Consider the following 15948-nt stretch of genomic DNA (forward strand, 5'->3'; position numbering starts at 1 on the left):
CTGGCCACGTCGTTTCGTGCGTGTTTTGACGTCGGCTCTGAACTGCTGGAACCTGCTCTCATGAGAAAAGAGCACACGTTGCGAGTCTCGACGTTGCCAGTTTGACGTGCTGGTGTCGATGTATGCTTTATTTTGATCGTCAGTTTATATATTTTTATCTCTAAAAGTGGATGGTTGGTAAAACGAAGTCACATTTGAAATGAAAGTAACGTGGTTCTTTGCGTGAACAACGCCATGACCTTTTAAAGCTTTTAGTTTTATAGTTGTTAACGAACTTTTATTCGCGATTTGTGAAATTATGGGATGGTGGAAGTAATCCTCCATATACACTGTCAGCCAGGTTATAAACACAAGTTGATCAATAATGCAGGTTTGCCAACAAGCTGCGACGAAATCTTCCGAAACGCCTCCTCATCCCCGTCTGGGAAGTACACAATCGACACCGACGGCACTGGGCCCGTCAAACCCGTTGAGGTGAGATATTTATCAGATACTATGGAATAACGTAAGGGACATTCTCGCGTTCTCGACCACTTGAAAAAAGCTAAATAGGTGGTTAAAAGTGTGAGAATGCGAGTGTTTGTCAAATTCTCGAACGTTTTGCATATTTAGCTAGTTTCCAAAGGTCAACATCTCGAGATCGGGAATATCTAGACAACGCGATAATGTCTCTTACAGTATTCCATAGATGCCACAGCAACTGTTGCACGTACTTCAGTCGTGTCACCGACAAGGAAATTGACCTTGATCACATGTTTCCTAGAGGCCACCTTAAAGTGTGCTCTATATTTACAAATAAAAGCGACGAAATCAATTTCCATAATGAATTTTCTTTTTACTATAAGCCGGGGACATTGTAAGCTTCCGAATATACCATTAGCATTTATTTATGCTACTTTTTTCAAATAGTGGGCCGGGACTGATGTTTGTGATCTTTTTGAACATTAAAATGTAATTACGTTCGGAAAATATTACTACAATTTCATTTGCTTTGGGGGATGTATTGCTTCTAGATCTAAATTGACCGCTAGACCCTACCGTTAGCTGCATTCCCCTTGTATCCCATTCAGTATAAAATAAACTAATGTTATAACGAACTCAAAGGGACCACTAAGTTTAGTTCGTTATAAGCATATACATTCAGCATATAGACGGGACCAAAAAGCATTTCGTTATATCCGTCAGTTAGTTATAAGCGTGTTCGATATAACCATAGTTTCCTGTATAACCCACTTCTGAAGACGTTCATCGCCGACGTACGCCCTCTGTACTCATGATTGAGTTAGCCTGCCTCTGTCACTGACTCCTCGTGTTTCCCGCGTATATAAATCCATCCAATTCACATTCACAACGAAGATAATTATAAGGTTGGTAAAAGATTGTCCACTTTGAACAATTTGTATTTCGGCCTGTTATAAACGCTTGTAAAATCTATTCTCATTTCAAACAAATAAAACATATATATAGTGAATGGGGTGGCACGTTATCCTTCGAAAAAGAACACTCACCTCATGAAAGCATATTTCAGTGTCCTCTTACTTGTTATGGTATTGTCTGTTTCGCTAAACAATGATTGTTTTCAAGTGTGTGATTTTTCTGTAGTCATATTCCAGACTTGCATGTCCCGCTCCGATACCTCGCCGCGATATAGCATCGTGATGCAGTGTGTGCCTTATGACAAGTAAACACTATATCTGACCAACCATGAGATAAGGGACCTTATAGATGAAAAATCACATTTTAAATCTACAGTATCTTCGGAACACAAGAATACAATTCACAAACTTCAATTCATATTTATTACAGAGATACATAACATCAAACATTTGGAGTCATCTTCCGATCTTTAACTGTTTATGTAATAATTGCAGTTTTTAGACATAATGTCTGATGAATTGAAAATAGACATGTATGCTGAAAGGTTTTGACATAAAGTTTTTATTACCTTACGAACTAACGAGAGAGAAGTAAGATATTTTTGTACAGTCCACACACATGGTGATTTCTACTGAAGTAAGTTAACCTCAAACGTCTTAATGACGTCATAGCACAATTGTATCCTTGCACCAATACGGTCCTTTTTCTCCCGGTGGGTCACATTTGTTGATGATGTCAGCGCCTTTTTATTATTCACAAACAGTAAACAGGGTACACCCTGTTCATATGTAAGCTCCTACTGTTGTAGGTGAACTGTGACATGCGCAGAGACATGGGTATCACGGTGATCTTCCCTAAAGACGAGAATGTCCAGAAGTCCAAAGGAACTGGAGAAGATCTCCTTGTGCCCTACATCGCCACACCAGACCAGATAAAGCCTCTAGTGGAAGGCTCTCTTTTCTGTTCTCAGGAATTCTGGTATGTTCTGTGGTTAATTGTGTGGGGTCTATCTTACTTAAGAAACAAACGAGTGGGAGTTGTTTATCGTACAATAAAACACTGCAGTGAGAATAAACCATAAACGGCCGAGTGGTTTATTCTCCCTGCAGTATTTTATTGTGCGATAAACAACGACCACGGGTGGTTTATATGAGATAACAATATCATGTATAGCCTGTTTAAGGGGTTAATAAATTGTACATGCTTCAAAAATATTTACCCGTATTTTAATAATGATGACTTCCTGAATAGAAACCGACCTCGGCAATATATAACAAATAAAAATTTGGTCATTCCTGCATATTCTCACAATTTACAACCGCCAACATATAGCTGGAATATTGCTGAGTGCGGCGTAAAACAACCAACCAACCAACCAACCAAATCATAATTTACACGTCTGTATCTTTTCTCACAATATCTCTCCCACTATTGGATGCGATCATTCGGCTATTGCGTTTATCTACCTTGCCCAGCTACATCTACGGGGAACAACTCACTAGACACCTTCCTCTAAAAAATAACGTCGTCCAATTTACGACGTCATCAAGTTGCGAGTGCGTGTTCGAATCTCCAGAAATGACGTCATGATAGAACACTGTTTTAATGTTTTAGTAACATCTTCAAAGGGGCCGTATTAATATTGATATCTCATATGAGAAATAATTGACACGTGGTCGTTGTTTATCGTACAATAAAACACTGCAGGTAGAATAAACCACTCGTCGTTTATTTCGACTGTATGTATATGGGGCGGTCGGGTTACCTGGTGGTTAAAGCGTTCGCTCTTCACGCCGAAGACCCTGGTTCGATTCCCGACATGGGTACAATGTGTGAAACCATTTTCTGGTGCCCCCCGCCGTGATATTGCTGGAATATTGGTAAAAGCGGCGTTAAACCATACTCACTCACTCACTGTATAGTATGAACCGGATATAACTGTATAGTGCTGACCGGAAGTGTCTGTACGATGTTGAGTGGAAGTGATTACATGATGTTGACCGGCAGTAGCTGATGGTGTTGATGGAGCGGGACTTTATTGTGTCCCTAGAATATGCTATGTGACCTTGGCCTGACGTTGTGATCAGCTCGAGATGTGGATCTGGATTGACGTCACGATGTATTGACCTGAATGTATGAATTCCGCCTGATATGACGGTGTGATGTAGTTGTATATTGTATTATGTAGTTGTATATTGTATTATTGATCTGACTGACCCTTGAAGATCCGGGGTAGAATAGGTCTTCAGCAACCCATGCTTGACGTAAAGAGCAACTGTGCTCGTCGTAAGAGGCGACTAACGGGATCAGTTGGTCAGGCTCGCTGACTTGGTTGATGCATGTCATCGTATCCCAATTGCGAGGATCGATGCTCATGATGGCAATCACTGGATTGTCTGGTCCAGACTCGATTATGTACAGACCGCTGTCATATAGCTGGAATATTGCTGAGTGTGGCGTTGAACAACAACAACACAAATTATCTGACTGTCAGGTGTTGACATCCAACAGTAATGTTGTGATGTTTCTCATGTTTCATGTGATGTTTTTCATCTTTCAGGATAAAGTGTGCTTCATACTATGACCTTGCGGCCCATGTCACCTGGGTAAACGATAACAACAACACACGCACGGGCTGGGGAACGTCGCACCAGGATACGGTAAACCAGTCTCTCCAGTAGAAATGTATTCCCCTTCGTTTTTGTCTGCTAATTTGCCTGCTACAAGCATCCTCATTCTGTTCCTGTCGACCAATAATCGCTTTCGATATTGTATTGTAGTCGATCCCCATCACTTTATCTCATGGGTGAGTGACAGTATTTTAACAGTATTTCCAGGTGCCCGTTTAATGTGTGTGGAAAGCCCGAAGTGATGTAGATCTCAGATGTTTACCATTTTTGTGAAACCCACGAGCACAAACGTAGAAACATAATCGGGTCGAACGGTTTGTCGAACCAATGGTCATAAGTTCCTGGCGTGCCAAAGGGACGAAACTCTGCACATCGATTTGTAGCGAATTAGACGGCTGGGCACCCCAAACTTAACTCCTGGTATACATGGTATTGGAGAATACCGTATTAATATTATTTTAAAAACAATTTCCTTTGAAGCTCCGTACACTAGCTCTGTCGTTGTTGTCATCATTTTCAATTATATGTCCAGTGTGCGTGCGGCGTACTCGGAGTGTGTAGAGATCCTAAAAGTGTCTGCAACTGTGACGGCAAAAACCCCTCCCGAACAATCGATACCGGCATCATCGTGGACAAGTCCGAGCTCCCGGCTGTACATGTGAAATTTGACAACAACGGCCGAATTGTAGACTGGACAGTTGGCCCCCTAAAGTGCGGACCTAAACCAATAGGTGAGCCTGCAGGATAATAATGATGATAATAATATCTGACCTTAACCAATAGGTGAGCCTGCAGGATAATAATGATGATAATAATATCTGACCTTAACCAATAGGTGAGCCTGCAGGATAATAATGAAGATAATAATATCTGACCTATAACAATGGGTGTGTCTTCAGTATTATACATTTGCGACGTAAATTGGTTGCCCAACGGGTAGGTGTAAAGGGACATTATATGAGTTTGAGGACTTGTGTTCAGATATCCTCAAGAACTGCCACGAGATAAAGCAGAAACTGAAGGTGAAGCTGAATGGTCCACAGCTGATTGACGTGGACGGCCCTGACGGCCCCCTCGACCCCATCCTGGTGTACTGCGACATGGAAACTTACCCCAGCCTGGGGGTCACGGTGATACCCCACGACGGGTAGGTGGCTCTCTCTCATACCCCATCCTGGGGGTCACGGTGATAACCCATCATGGGTAGGTGTCTCTCTCCCTAATACCTCAGCCTGGGGGTCACGGCGATGACCCATGACGGGTAGGTGTCTCTCTCATACCTCAGCCTGGGGTCACAGTGATAACCCATGACAGGTAGGTGTCTCTCACTCATACTCCAGCCTGGTGGTCACGGTGATAACCCCTGACAGGTAGGTGTCTCTCTCTCATACCTCAGCCTGGGGGGCACGGCGATACCCCATGACAGGTAGGTGTCTCTCTCTCATACTCCAGCCTGGGGGTCACGGTGATACCCCATGACAGGTAGGTGTCTCTCTCTCATACCTCAGCCTTGGGGTCACGGCGATAACCCATGACAGGTAGGTGTCTCTCTCTCATACCTCAGCCTGGGGGTCACGGTGATTCCCCATGACAGGTAGGTGTCTCTCTCTCATACCTCAGCCTGGGGGTCACGGTTATTCCCCATGACAGGTAGGTGTCTCTCTCTCATACCTCAGCCTGGGGGTCACGGTGATAACCCATGACAGGTAGGTGTCTCTCTCTCATACTCCAGCCTGGGGGTCACGGTGATACCCCATGACAGGTAGGTGTCTCTCTCTCATACCTCAGCCTGGGGGTTACAGTGATACCCCATGACAGGTAGGTGTCTCTCTCTCATACCTCAGCCTGGGGGTTACGGTGATACCCCATGACGGGTAGGTGTCTCTCTCTCATACCCTCTCACTGGCTTGTATTATGAATCACTGGCTTGTATTATGAATCACTAGCTTGTATTATGAATCACTGTCTTGTATTATGAGTCACTGGCTTGTATTATCAATCACTGGCTGGTATTATCCATCACTGGCTTGTGTTATTTATCACTGGCTTGCATTATCCATTACTGGCTTGTATTAACAATCACTGGCTTGTTTTATCAATCACTGGCTTCTATTGACACTAACAGGCTTGTGTTATCAATCACTGGCTTGTGTTATCAATCACTGGCTTGTATTGACACTCACTGGCTTGTATTATCCATTACTGGCTTGTATTAACAATCACTGGCTTGTATTAACAATCACTGGCTTGTATTATCAATCACTGGCTTGTATTGACACTAACAGGCTTGTGTTATCAATCACTGGCTTGTGTTATCAATCACTGGCTTGTATTGACACTCACTGGCTTGTATTATCCATTACTGGCTTGTATTAACAATCACTGGCTTGTATTAACAATCACTGGCTTGTATTATCAATCACTGGCTTGTATTGACACTAACAGGCTTGTGTTATCAATCACTGGCTTGTGTTATCAATCACTGGCTTGTATTGACACTCACTGGCTTGTATTATCCATTACTGGCTGGTATTATCAATCACTGGCTTGTATTGACACTCACTGGCTTGTATTATCCATTACTGGCTTGTATTGACACTCACTGGCTTGTGCTGCAGGAAGGACATCGTTGAGTTCACGGAGACCGGGTCAAAGCCAGTCAACTACGTCGTGCCCCTCCCGGTCGTGGAGGCACTGGTCAAGGGTTCCGTCCACTGCGACCAGACTTTCTCCTATGAATGCCAGGTAAGGTTGGAGGGGCAAGGCAGGAGGCAGATGAAGGGGCAGGGTGAGGGATGGACCAGATGGAGGGACGGGGTGAGGGATGGACCAGATGGAGGGGCGGGGGTGAAGTGACCAGATGGAGGGACAGGACGAGGGATGGACCAGATGGAGGGGCAGGGTGAGGGATGGACCAGATGGAGGGACGGGGGTGAAGTGACCAGATGGAGGGACAGGGCGAGGGATGGACCAGATGGAGGGACAGGTTGAGGGATGGACCAGATGGAGGGACGGGGGTGAAGTGACCAGATGGAGAGACAGGGTTAGGGATGGACCAGATGGAGGGACGGGATGAGGGATGGACCAGATGGAGGGACGGGGTGAGGGATGGACCAGATGGAGGGGCGGGTTGAAGTGACCAGATGGAGTGACGGGGTGAGGGATGGACCAGATGGAGGGGCAGGATGGGGGACCAGGTGAAGGAGCGGGGTGAAGGGGCGGGGGGTGCAGGGGCCAGGTGATAGTCTCTTCAATAGATAACTTATCTAGGTTCCTCAACAAGTATTATGTGCATCTGTGATCGTGTTTCTCTGTCCCCACAGAGCGGCAAACAGGATGTGAAGGTTGCAGTTGGTCAAGATGCCCGCCCCCTCACCTACCTCCCCGGGGGTATTCCCGAGGTAGACGGGTCATGTGGGTGTGGTGTGACGGACACATGTGAGGAGCGTGGCGCCGGCTGTAACTGCGCTATAGACGACGGAAAGACAAGGAAGGACATCGGGGTCCAGATCGACAGGAACGATCTCCCAATCGTGTCCATCAACGTGTCATTCGATGGACAGAAGAAAGGAGTGTCTTTCGTTGGACCAATCCGCTGCAGCAATGAACAGTTTGGTACGTCCATGACTATTCTCATCATATTGAGGGTGGTGGGGTAACCTAGTGGTTAAAGCGTTCGCTCGTGACGCCGAAGACCCGGGTTCAATTCCCCACATGGGCACTATGTGTGAAGCCCATTTCTGGTGTCTCCCGCCGTGATACTGCTGGAATATTGCTAAAAGCGACGTCCAGTTCCACCCATGCCGAACTAGGCTGGGATTTCGGGGCTCGTCGCAGCGCCCCCAAGTGGCTATTACAAGGTATGTCTCATAGTAACATGAAAAGGTTTGGAAAATAAATGTTGACGCTAAGTAGACGGTACACATGCTTTGCAAATCCTGCAGTCGACCGAAATCTGTATTGCAGTTTATGAACCGGTTGTCGATTTTGTAACGCGGTTTTGATTGAACCTTGCAATGACTCGTTATTCCAGCCAAAATACATCTCCATAATTCCAGCCTAGTTCGACAAGGGTGAAAACTGGACTTGTAATATGTAGATATATGCTGATACATGTTGTAATATCTTGTAATATGTTGTTCAGGAATCGAGGCCAACTGTGAGAAGTACAGGTCTCTGGGTAAAACAGACAGCTACACATATCTGATTGATCCTGATGGTCCCCCTACAGACGGAAATGGTGAGGTTACCTTCCTTTATAACTTGGTTATTAGATATCATACGTACACTGATACTGTGTGTGAACAGTACCTCTACGTATAACAGTGCTAAGCGAATACGCCAGTGTTATCTCTTGTTATCTCAGTACTTAATATTTATTTACGAAATTGATAAAATTGTTTGGTTTCTATAATAACCTTTTTCTATAGCTTCTTGTATAATGGAAACCCACATTTAATTGTGTTTACGTGATTACTGAGTAATATGTGAGAAAATTAGAACCCCCGTGGATGTCCTTCTTCGAATTGACCTTCAGTAACGCATGTTTGTCGTAAGAGGAGGCTATTAACTGGATCGGGTGGTCAGGTTGATTAATTGGTTGAATCTTTTCACAATTGCGTAGATCGATGCTGATGTTTGGTCCAGACTCGATTATTTACAAACCGTCGTCATATAGCTGGAATATTGCTGAATGCGACGTTAAACAACAAATAAACAAATAAACATTTAAAGAGTGAAACAACTATAGGTCCGACTTGACCATTCATCCGACCACGTTCAAATGAGAAATCAGGATTTTCATAATCATTTGAATTTATCATCGCAATCAGATTACTTTTATCAGCGAAATTATGCCCTTGAGAGGTACTAGTTTGTCTTGCCCGATACATACGTAACAACACTGAAATATCAGGGCAGAGAATATGATTTGTTCACTAAACAAAATAAGAAATCTCTACTTGGAAATGGCATCTTGTTGCCAACTTACCCATGTAAACATAGCCGACATTAACAGCAGCTAACCTCGTAGCGTCATTGCAGGCAGAAAGGCTAGGCGACGACGATGGCGTGAGTAGCAACTGGATAGGGTCACTTCCTGTGACCTTGACCCTGTCGACGAAATGGTCTGCTTATTCAAGACCTTTCGGCATTGACTTACATTTTCACCCTTATGAAAACCAGTTTCTCTTATCCTACATTTACGGTATTTTGACGATTTTATGATATTTACATTTTGATTTCCATTTTTCAGCATCTATGTTACACGATTCGCAAAGACTTCTGCCGCACCATCCTTCCACTCAGTCTCCCAACTATCCCCCACGTTACATGACGTCCCCATTCAAAGCTCTTGGTTATAGTGTTTCCTAATGCGCCATGACCTTCCGACTGCTTGTGCTGTAGCTATCTATATATTGGATCACAGACGTTATTGCCCTTATTGAGATTGACCGCAAGTCTGTTGGCTTGGCATTCGTGACTACCCGTTCCTTTCCGTAACCTGCAAGAAGACTCGTCCCCCCTATCGATGAATGTTAAATGCGAAAATACGACAAACCAATCAGAATGCGCCTAAGACTTCAATTACTTCGGTCAAAGAATCCCTCAGAAATAATTTATGCCCTAAAATATATAAAATATACAGTTAAACGTTATCAATCCTACTGTATAAATACCGTAAGTCCCGATGTGGTTAAAATAGCATCCGAAAATATATATAACAAAGTGTGTGTGGGGGGGGAGATTGCATGACGGAGATTGCATGACAGAAAAATCCTCATCGTTTTATACAATGTTTGACGTGTGATGAATGACGTAGGGCGATCACTTCTTTGTGCTGCGAGGAATTGTATTTAGATTTATATATTGCGATTACAAAATCAATTGTAACTGTACTTGGGACACACGAAGGGGATGACTCCAAGGAGATGGTGATGCGTTGTCCCTACCTATTCATTCAGGAGGCGTCAGATTTAGGACGTGGAAGCTACACTTTCATAGAACGACACTAAGAAAACTTTGTTTAACCTCAAACTTCATCCTGACTGATATCATTTTCAGGTGGAGCCTACAGGCGTAAGTCTGCAGACTGCTGTGTCTTCTCTAGTTATGCGCTACTGTCTGCGTATAGACGTATAGACTTTAATTCTATGTTCCTGTATATTTGTATACCTTGGATATAGTTATAGCTTTGTCGTTCCGAGTTGTACTTCGCTATCAGCCGTAAAGTGATATAGACACTCGCAGCTCTGGAACTGTTTTTTTCACATCAGCGTTCAGTTGATTTGTAGACAATGTTAGCTCTGCAATTCCTCTCTCCAATTTTTATATTGCTGATAGATAGACGTTCTTAGTTCCGGAACTGTGCTCCCTCATCAGAATATATGTGATATATAGGCCCTTTAAACTGTTTTCTCTCTCTCCGGTGTATTGCTGATATATAAAATTGTTCTCTCAAACTATTTTATCTTAGTACTCTCGCTCATCATTTATATATAGACACTTTTTGTACTTGAACTTCTCTCGCTCATTAGCGATGTATAGACGCTCTTAGTACTGGAACTTCTCTCGCTCATCAGTGATATATAGACTCTCTTTGTACTGGAACTTCTCTCGCTCATCAGTGATATATAGACACTCTTAGTACTGGAACTTCTCTCGCTCATCAGTGATATATAGACACTCTAAGTACTGGAACTTCTCTCGCTCATCAGTGATATATAGACACTCTTTGTACTGGAACTTCTCTCGCTCATCAGTGATATATAGACACTCTAAGTACTGGAACTTCTCTCGCTCATCAGTGATATATAGACACTCTTAGTACTGGAACTTCTCTCGCTCATCAGTGATATATAGACACTCTAAGTACTTGAACTTCTCTCGCTCATCAGTGATATATAGACACTCTAAGTACTGGAACTTCTCTCGCTCATCAGTGATATATAGACACTCTTTGTACTGGAACTTCTCTCGCTCATCAGTGATATATAGACACTCTTAGTACTTGAACTTCTCTCGCTCATCAGTGATATATAGACACTCTTAGTACTGGAACTTCTCTCGCTCATCGGTGATATATAGACACTCTTAGTACTGGAACTACTCTCGCTCATCAGTGATATATAGACACTATTAGTACTGGAACTACTCTCGCTCATCGGTGATATATAGACACTCTTAGTACTGGAACTACTCTCGCTCATCGGTGATATATAGACACTCTTAGTACTGGAACTACTCTCGCTCATCAGTGATATATAGACACTATTAGTACTGGAACTACTCTCGCTCATCGGTGATATATAGACACTCTTAGTACTGGAACTACTCTCGCTCATCGGTGATGTATAGACACTCTTAGTACTGGAACTACTCTCGCTCATCGGTGATATATAGACACTCTTAGTACTGGAACTACTCTCGCTCATCGGTGATATATAGACACTATTAGTACTGGAACTACTCTCGCTCATCGGTGATGTATAGACACTCTTAGTACTGGAACTACTCTCGCTCATCGGTGATATATAGACACTCTTAGTACTGGAACTACTCTCGCTCATCGGTGATGTATAGACACTCTTATTACTGGAACTACTCTCGCTCATCGGTGATGTATAGACACTCTTAGTCCTGAAAACTGTTATCGCTCATCAGTGTATAACTCATATACATAGACGCCCTTAACTCTTGAACTGTTTTCTCTCATCAGTGTATAGCTGATATATAGACTCTCTTAGTCTTGAAACCGTCATCGCTCATCAGTGTATAACTCATATATATAGACGCCCTTAACTCTTGAACTGTTTTCTCTCATCATTGTATAGCTGATATATAGACGTTGTTAACTCTGGACCTCTTCGTATGGCTGCTAAATAGACTCTCTTAGCTCCGGAACTGTTTTCTCTGACTAGGGCATAGCTGACATATAGAACTGTTCTCTCCAATTATTGTATTATGATATAGAGACGTTCTGCTCTTATTTCTCTCACCAGTTGAAAGTATATAGTCACAGTGTATAACAGGTATATAGATTTCTGCGTTGCATATCTAGTGTATAATTGATGAATTAGAAACCTTCCATCTAATCTTCAAACCAAGAAATACAACATTGTTATCAATAATGATTTGCCGTTCCTTGGTTTACTGTTGTTTTGAACTTGTGTGGCAGTAATGACATTAATCAGTTGCCCCGCATCGTAGACGATAGTTGTGTACTCGGTACTGTGTCTAACCTAAGTGTGTGATCGGGTGGCATCGCACGGTATATGAATATTAACATGTAGATGATTTCGTCTGAGTTCCATGTGAATATTGTGACATCACGTTGTTTATCGGAATTTATTATTTAACAATTTCATGGCTTAATTTTTGAGAACTATGTGCTATTTCAGGTCTGAGAAGGAGGGGTAAGTCAGTTTGGAATCTTCTGCTATGACATGATCAGTTTGTTCACTTTAAACAGAAGTGTGTTTCTTCTCATTGCCCAGGATATCTAATTCTCCATGTCTTCAGCGTACTAGCCGGCTAGATAAACAGAGGAGTGTAACGGATAAACAAAGAAGTGCCTATTTTGTCAAATTCAAAAGATTAAAATTGTTTACTTTTTGTTCCTGAGGATAGACGCCACAGATAGTATAGCCTTTGTGAAAACGTCATAGATAGTTTGTGATATAATAGATCTTATATTATCTAGTAGAATTAGTTTAGATTTTATGGCATATAGTAGAATGAGTATAGATCGTAGAGTAAATAGTATATAGATGTTCTTGTTCACTGTTAACTGTTAGTATGTCAATCAATAATGTGTTATTCAGGAGATTTAAACTTCTTTCCTTGAACATCAATAGTGTTGCGTTCGGTTAGGTCACGTGATGCAGGTGAATGCACCGGTCTTACCTGTAAACATTTTGTTAGGTGAACCAATTAATGCCAGGATCGGCAGGGTTCACGCTCTGTCCGCAAGACCACGAAGGACACCCTGCTGTAGTGTACTCATGATACATTGTGCTTATTTGAGTGATGTAGCTAGGTTTTGATACGTGCCTCATGAAACATTGTGCTTATTTGAAAGCATGCAGCTAGGTTTTGATACGTGCCTCATGAAACATTGTGCTTATTTGAAAGCATGCAGCTAGGTTTTGATACGTGCCCCATGATGCATTGTGCTTATTTGAAAGCATGCAGCTAGGCTTTGATACGTGCCTCATAATACATTGTGCTTATTTGAAAGCATGCAGCTAGGCTTTGATACGTGCCTCATGATACATTGTGCTTATTTGAAAGCATGCAGCTAGGTTTTGATACGTGCTCCATGATACATTGTGCTTATTTGAAAGCATGCAGCTAGGTTTTGATACGTGCCTCATGATGCATTGTGCTTATTTGAAAGCATGCAGCTAGGCTTTGATACGTGCCCCATTATACATTGTGCTTATTTGAAGGCATGCAGCTAGGCTTTGATACGTGCCCCATGATGCATTGTGCTTATTTGAAAGCATGGAGGTAGGTTTTGATATGTGTCCAATGATATATTGTGCTTATTCGAAACAATGCAGCTAAATTTTGATACTTGTCTCAGGATGCATTTTGCTTATTTGAAAGCATGTAGCTAGGCTATGATACGTGCCTCATAATACATTGTGCTTATTTGAAAGCATGCAGCTAGATTTTCATACATGTCTCAGGATGCATTTTGCTTATTTGAAAGCATGTAGTTAGGTTTTGATTCGTGTCCCATGATACATTGTGCTTTTTTGAAAGCATGCAGCTAGATTTTCATATGTGCCCAAATATTCATTGTGCTTATTTGAAAGCATGCAGCTAGATTTCCATGCGTGTCCCATGATACATTGTGCTTATTTGAAAGCATGTGGCTAGATTTTGATACGTGCCTTATGATACATAGTGCTTATTTGAAAGCATGCGGCTAGGTTTTGATACGTGCCTAATGATACATTGTGCTTATTTGAAAGCATGCGGCTAGATTTTGATACGTGCCTCGTGATACACTGTGCATATTTGAAAGCATGCAGCTGGCTTTTCGTAAGTGCCTCATGATGTATTGTGCTTTTTGAAAGCATCTCATTTAATGCATGAGTGTCCCCACATACTGGACGTATGTCTGGAATACAAAGTTTAACTAGTGAGGCCTGCCTGCTGTTTTAGCCCGTCTACCCACGATCGGTAAGTGATGTCAGCGTCTGGTCCACGAGTCGTTTGCAGGGCGCCGGCTTGCATGTCAGCTTCGTTAAGATAGAAGTGTTTCTCTTTTCATATCAATACAGATGCAACCATGCCTCTTGATGACTTGAGTATCGATGCAGATCCATCATGGTGTACACATATAGAACCATGTACATTCACTCTACAGATACAGATGAAATGTCCAGACATAGATAAGTCTAGTATTATGGGCTTTAACTAATAATACACATTTTGAAAGAATGTCAACTTCTACACGGTCTATTAATATGTAACATCGACATGAGTAGGTAGATACACAACGGGATTTACAGTTGTTCATGTCGCTAAAGTAGCGTTATTAAAAGAACAGTTTAAATGGTAATCACTGAAAGATTTCCAGACAGTCCAAGGCCATGAGATCTGAATCATTACGAGGATTCGACGGATCATATTCTGCATCAGTGCATAACATTATATATTCTTATTTGTCACTTGTCGACAACGTTTAAGCATCATCTACAAAACTACACAGAGAATTGACATTATGAAAGCACTATCCCACAAAAGCGGCCTTTAGATTTGATCAGGGATGTTGATCAAAAGGTATAAATGTCTTTTAGGCACTCAAAAACAGTCACTGATGACAATATTGCGAACATATAAAACTGTCTACTTTTCAGAAGCGGCTTTTTAAATGCGGTGATACTTTATGTAAATGTTTGTTACCCTAGCCTTTTAAAGAATATTATATTGAGATCACACTTCTCTCACATCCGATTCAAAGAAAACATAACAGCAAAACCGTCCTTGTTTGATGTCCGTGAATGATTTGGCTTGTCATTTAGTGAGTATGCTGCTTCAAATATGTATTCAGAATTTTCACAGAAATATGGCTTTGTATTCAAGATTAACACACATTACACAAACAGATCACATTTCGAATTCCCAGAATGTGGGATTGATGGTAAACCGTGTGATTGGTAGCTGGTGCTTTTGCTAAACGTGGCAAAGAAATGAAGCGTAACTGCAATGCTTAGTGGTAATATGTCACACTTCCGTGGTAAGTGATAAATGAGGATTATCTCGCTATGCATGCTTCGATAGCCACTTCTTTGCGACAGACCCGAAGCGTTCCTTGTCCAGGAGATGACTCACTTGAAGAAAAACAAATCCTGAGCCTATTTTACTTTGAAGAATGATGAGCAGAGTCTGTGTTTCGTCACTATCCAAGCGACAGTACACCCCAAACAGGGTGGTCAATACGCTCTTGTTCTTGTTCTTGTTCTTAATTCACCTCTGTATCTATGTCGGGAGCATGTCCTTGTTCCTTTGACAGTAGAAATGCACTGACCACATGTCTACAGCTGTTTTCATTTGTGAGACGCATAAGTGTTGACCACACCCCTTTAGCTGAGAACTCATGGCTATGTATTCTCCGAGACCACGCCCATGCACAATGTGAGGCCTCGAAATCATAGTATGACTGTAGTCCACGCCCCTTTTGCACAGTTTGACAGTAGACCACGCCCGGTATGCATGATGTAACAGTAGTCCACGCCCCTTTTGCACAGTTTGACAGTAGAAAACGCCGGTATGCATGATGTTACTGTCGTCCACGCCCCTTTTGCACAGTTTGACAGTAGACCACGCCCGGTATGCATGATGTAACTGTAGTCAACGCCCCTTTCGCACAGTTTGAGAGTAGACCACGCCCGGTATGCATGATGTAACTATCGTCCACGCCCCTTTT

At 42.4% G+C, this 15948-nt stretch overlaps 1 protein-coding gene across 3 annotated transcripts in view; it reads left to right on the forward strand.

Moving 5' to 3' along the window:
• Window positions 1-15948, forward strand: part of LOC139465895 (uncharacterized) — a 92763-nt gene that overhangs the window by 29775 nt on the left and 47040 nt on the right. For 2 of the 3 annotated variants that reach the window (XM_071247878.1, XM_071247879.1), the window contains 9 exons: window positions 371-474; window positions 2186-2355; window positions 3938-4037; window positions 4540-4738; window positions 4989-5154; window positions 6626-6752; window positions 7331-7622; window positions 8152-8247; window positions 9051-9077. In XM_071247878.1, coding sequence (XP_071103979.1) covers window positions 371-474; window positions 2186-2355; window positions 3938-4037; window positions 4540-4738; window positions 4989-5154; window positions 6626-6752; window positions 7331-7622; window positions 8152-8247; window positions 9051-9077 — 1281 coding nt within the window. The remainder of the gene's footprint in view (window positions 1-370; window positions 475-2185; window positions 2356-3937; window positions 4038-4539; window positions 4739-4988; window positions 5155-6625; window positions 6753-7330; window positions 7623-8151; window positions 8248-9050; window positions 9078-15948) is intronic. The other variant, XM_071247881.1, reaches the window with a different exon arrangement.

The sequence above is a fragment of the Haliotis cracherodii genome, unplaced genomic scaffold (genome assembly GCF_022045235.1).
Source record: "Haliotis cracherodii isolate W230 unplaced genomic scaffold, xgHalCrac1.p SCAF_18, whole genome shotgun sequence".
Classification (NCBI taxonomy): domain Eukaryota; kingdom Metazoa; phylum Mollusca; class Gastropoda; order Lepetellida; family Haliotidae; genus Haliotis; species Haliotis cracherodii.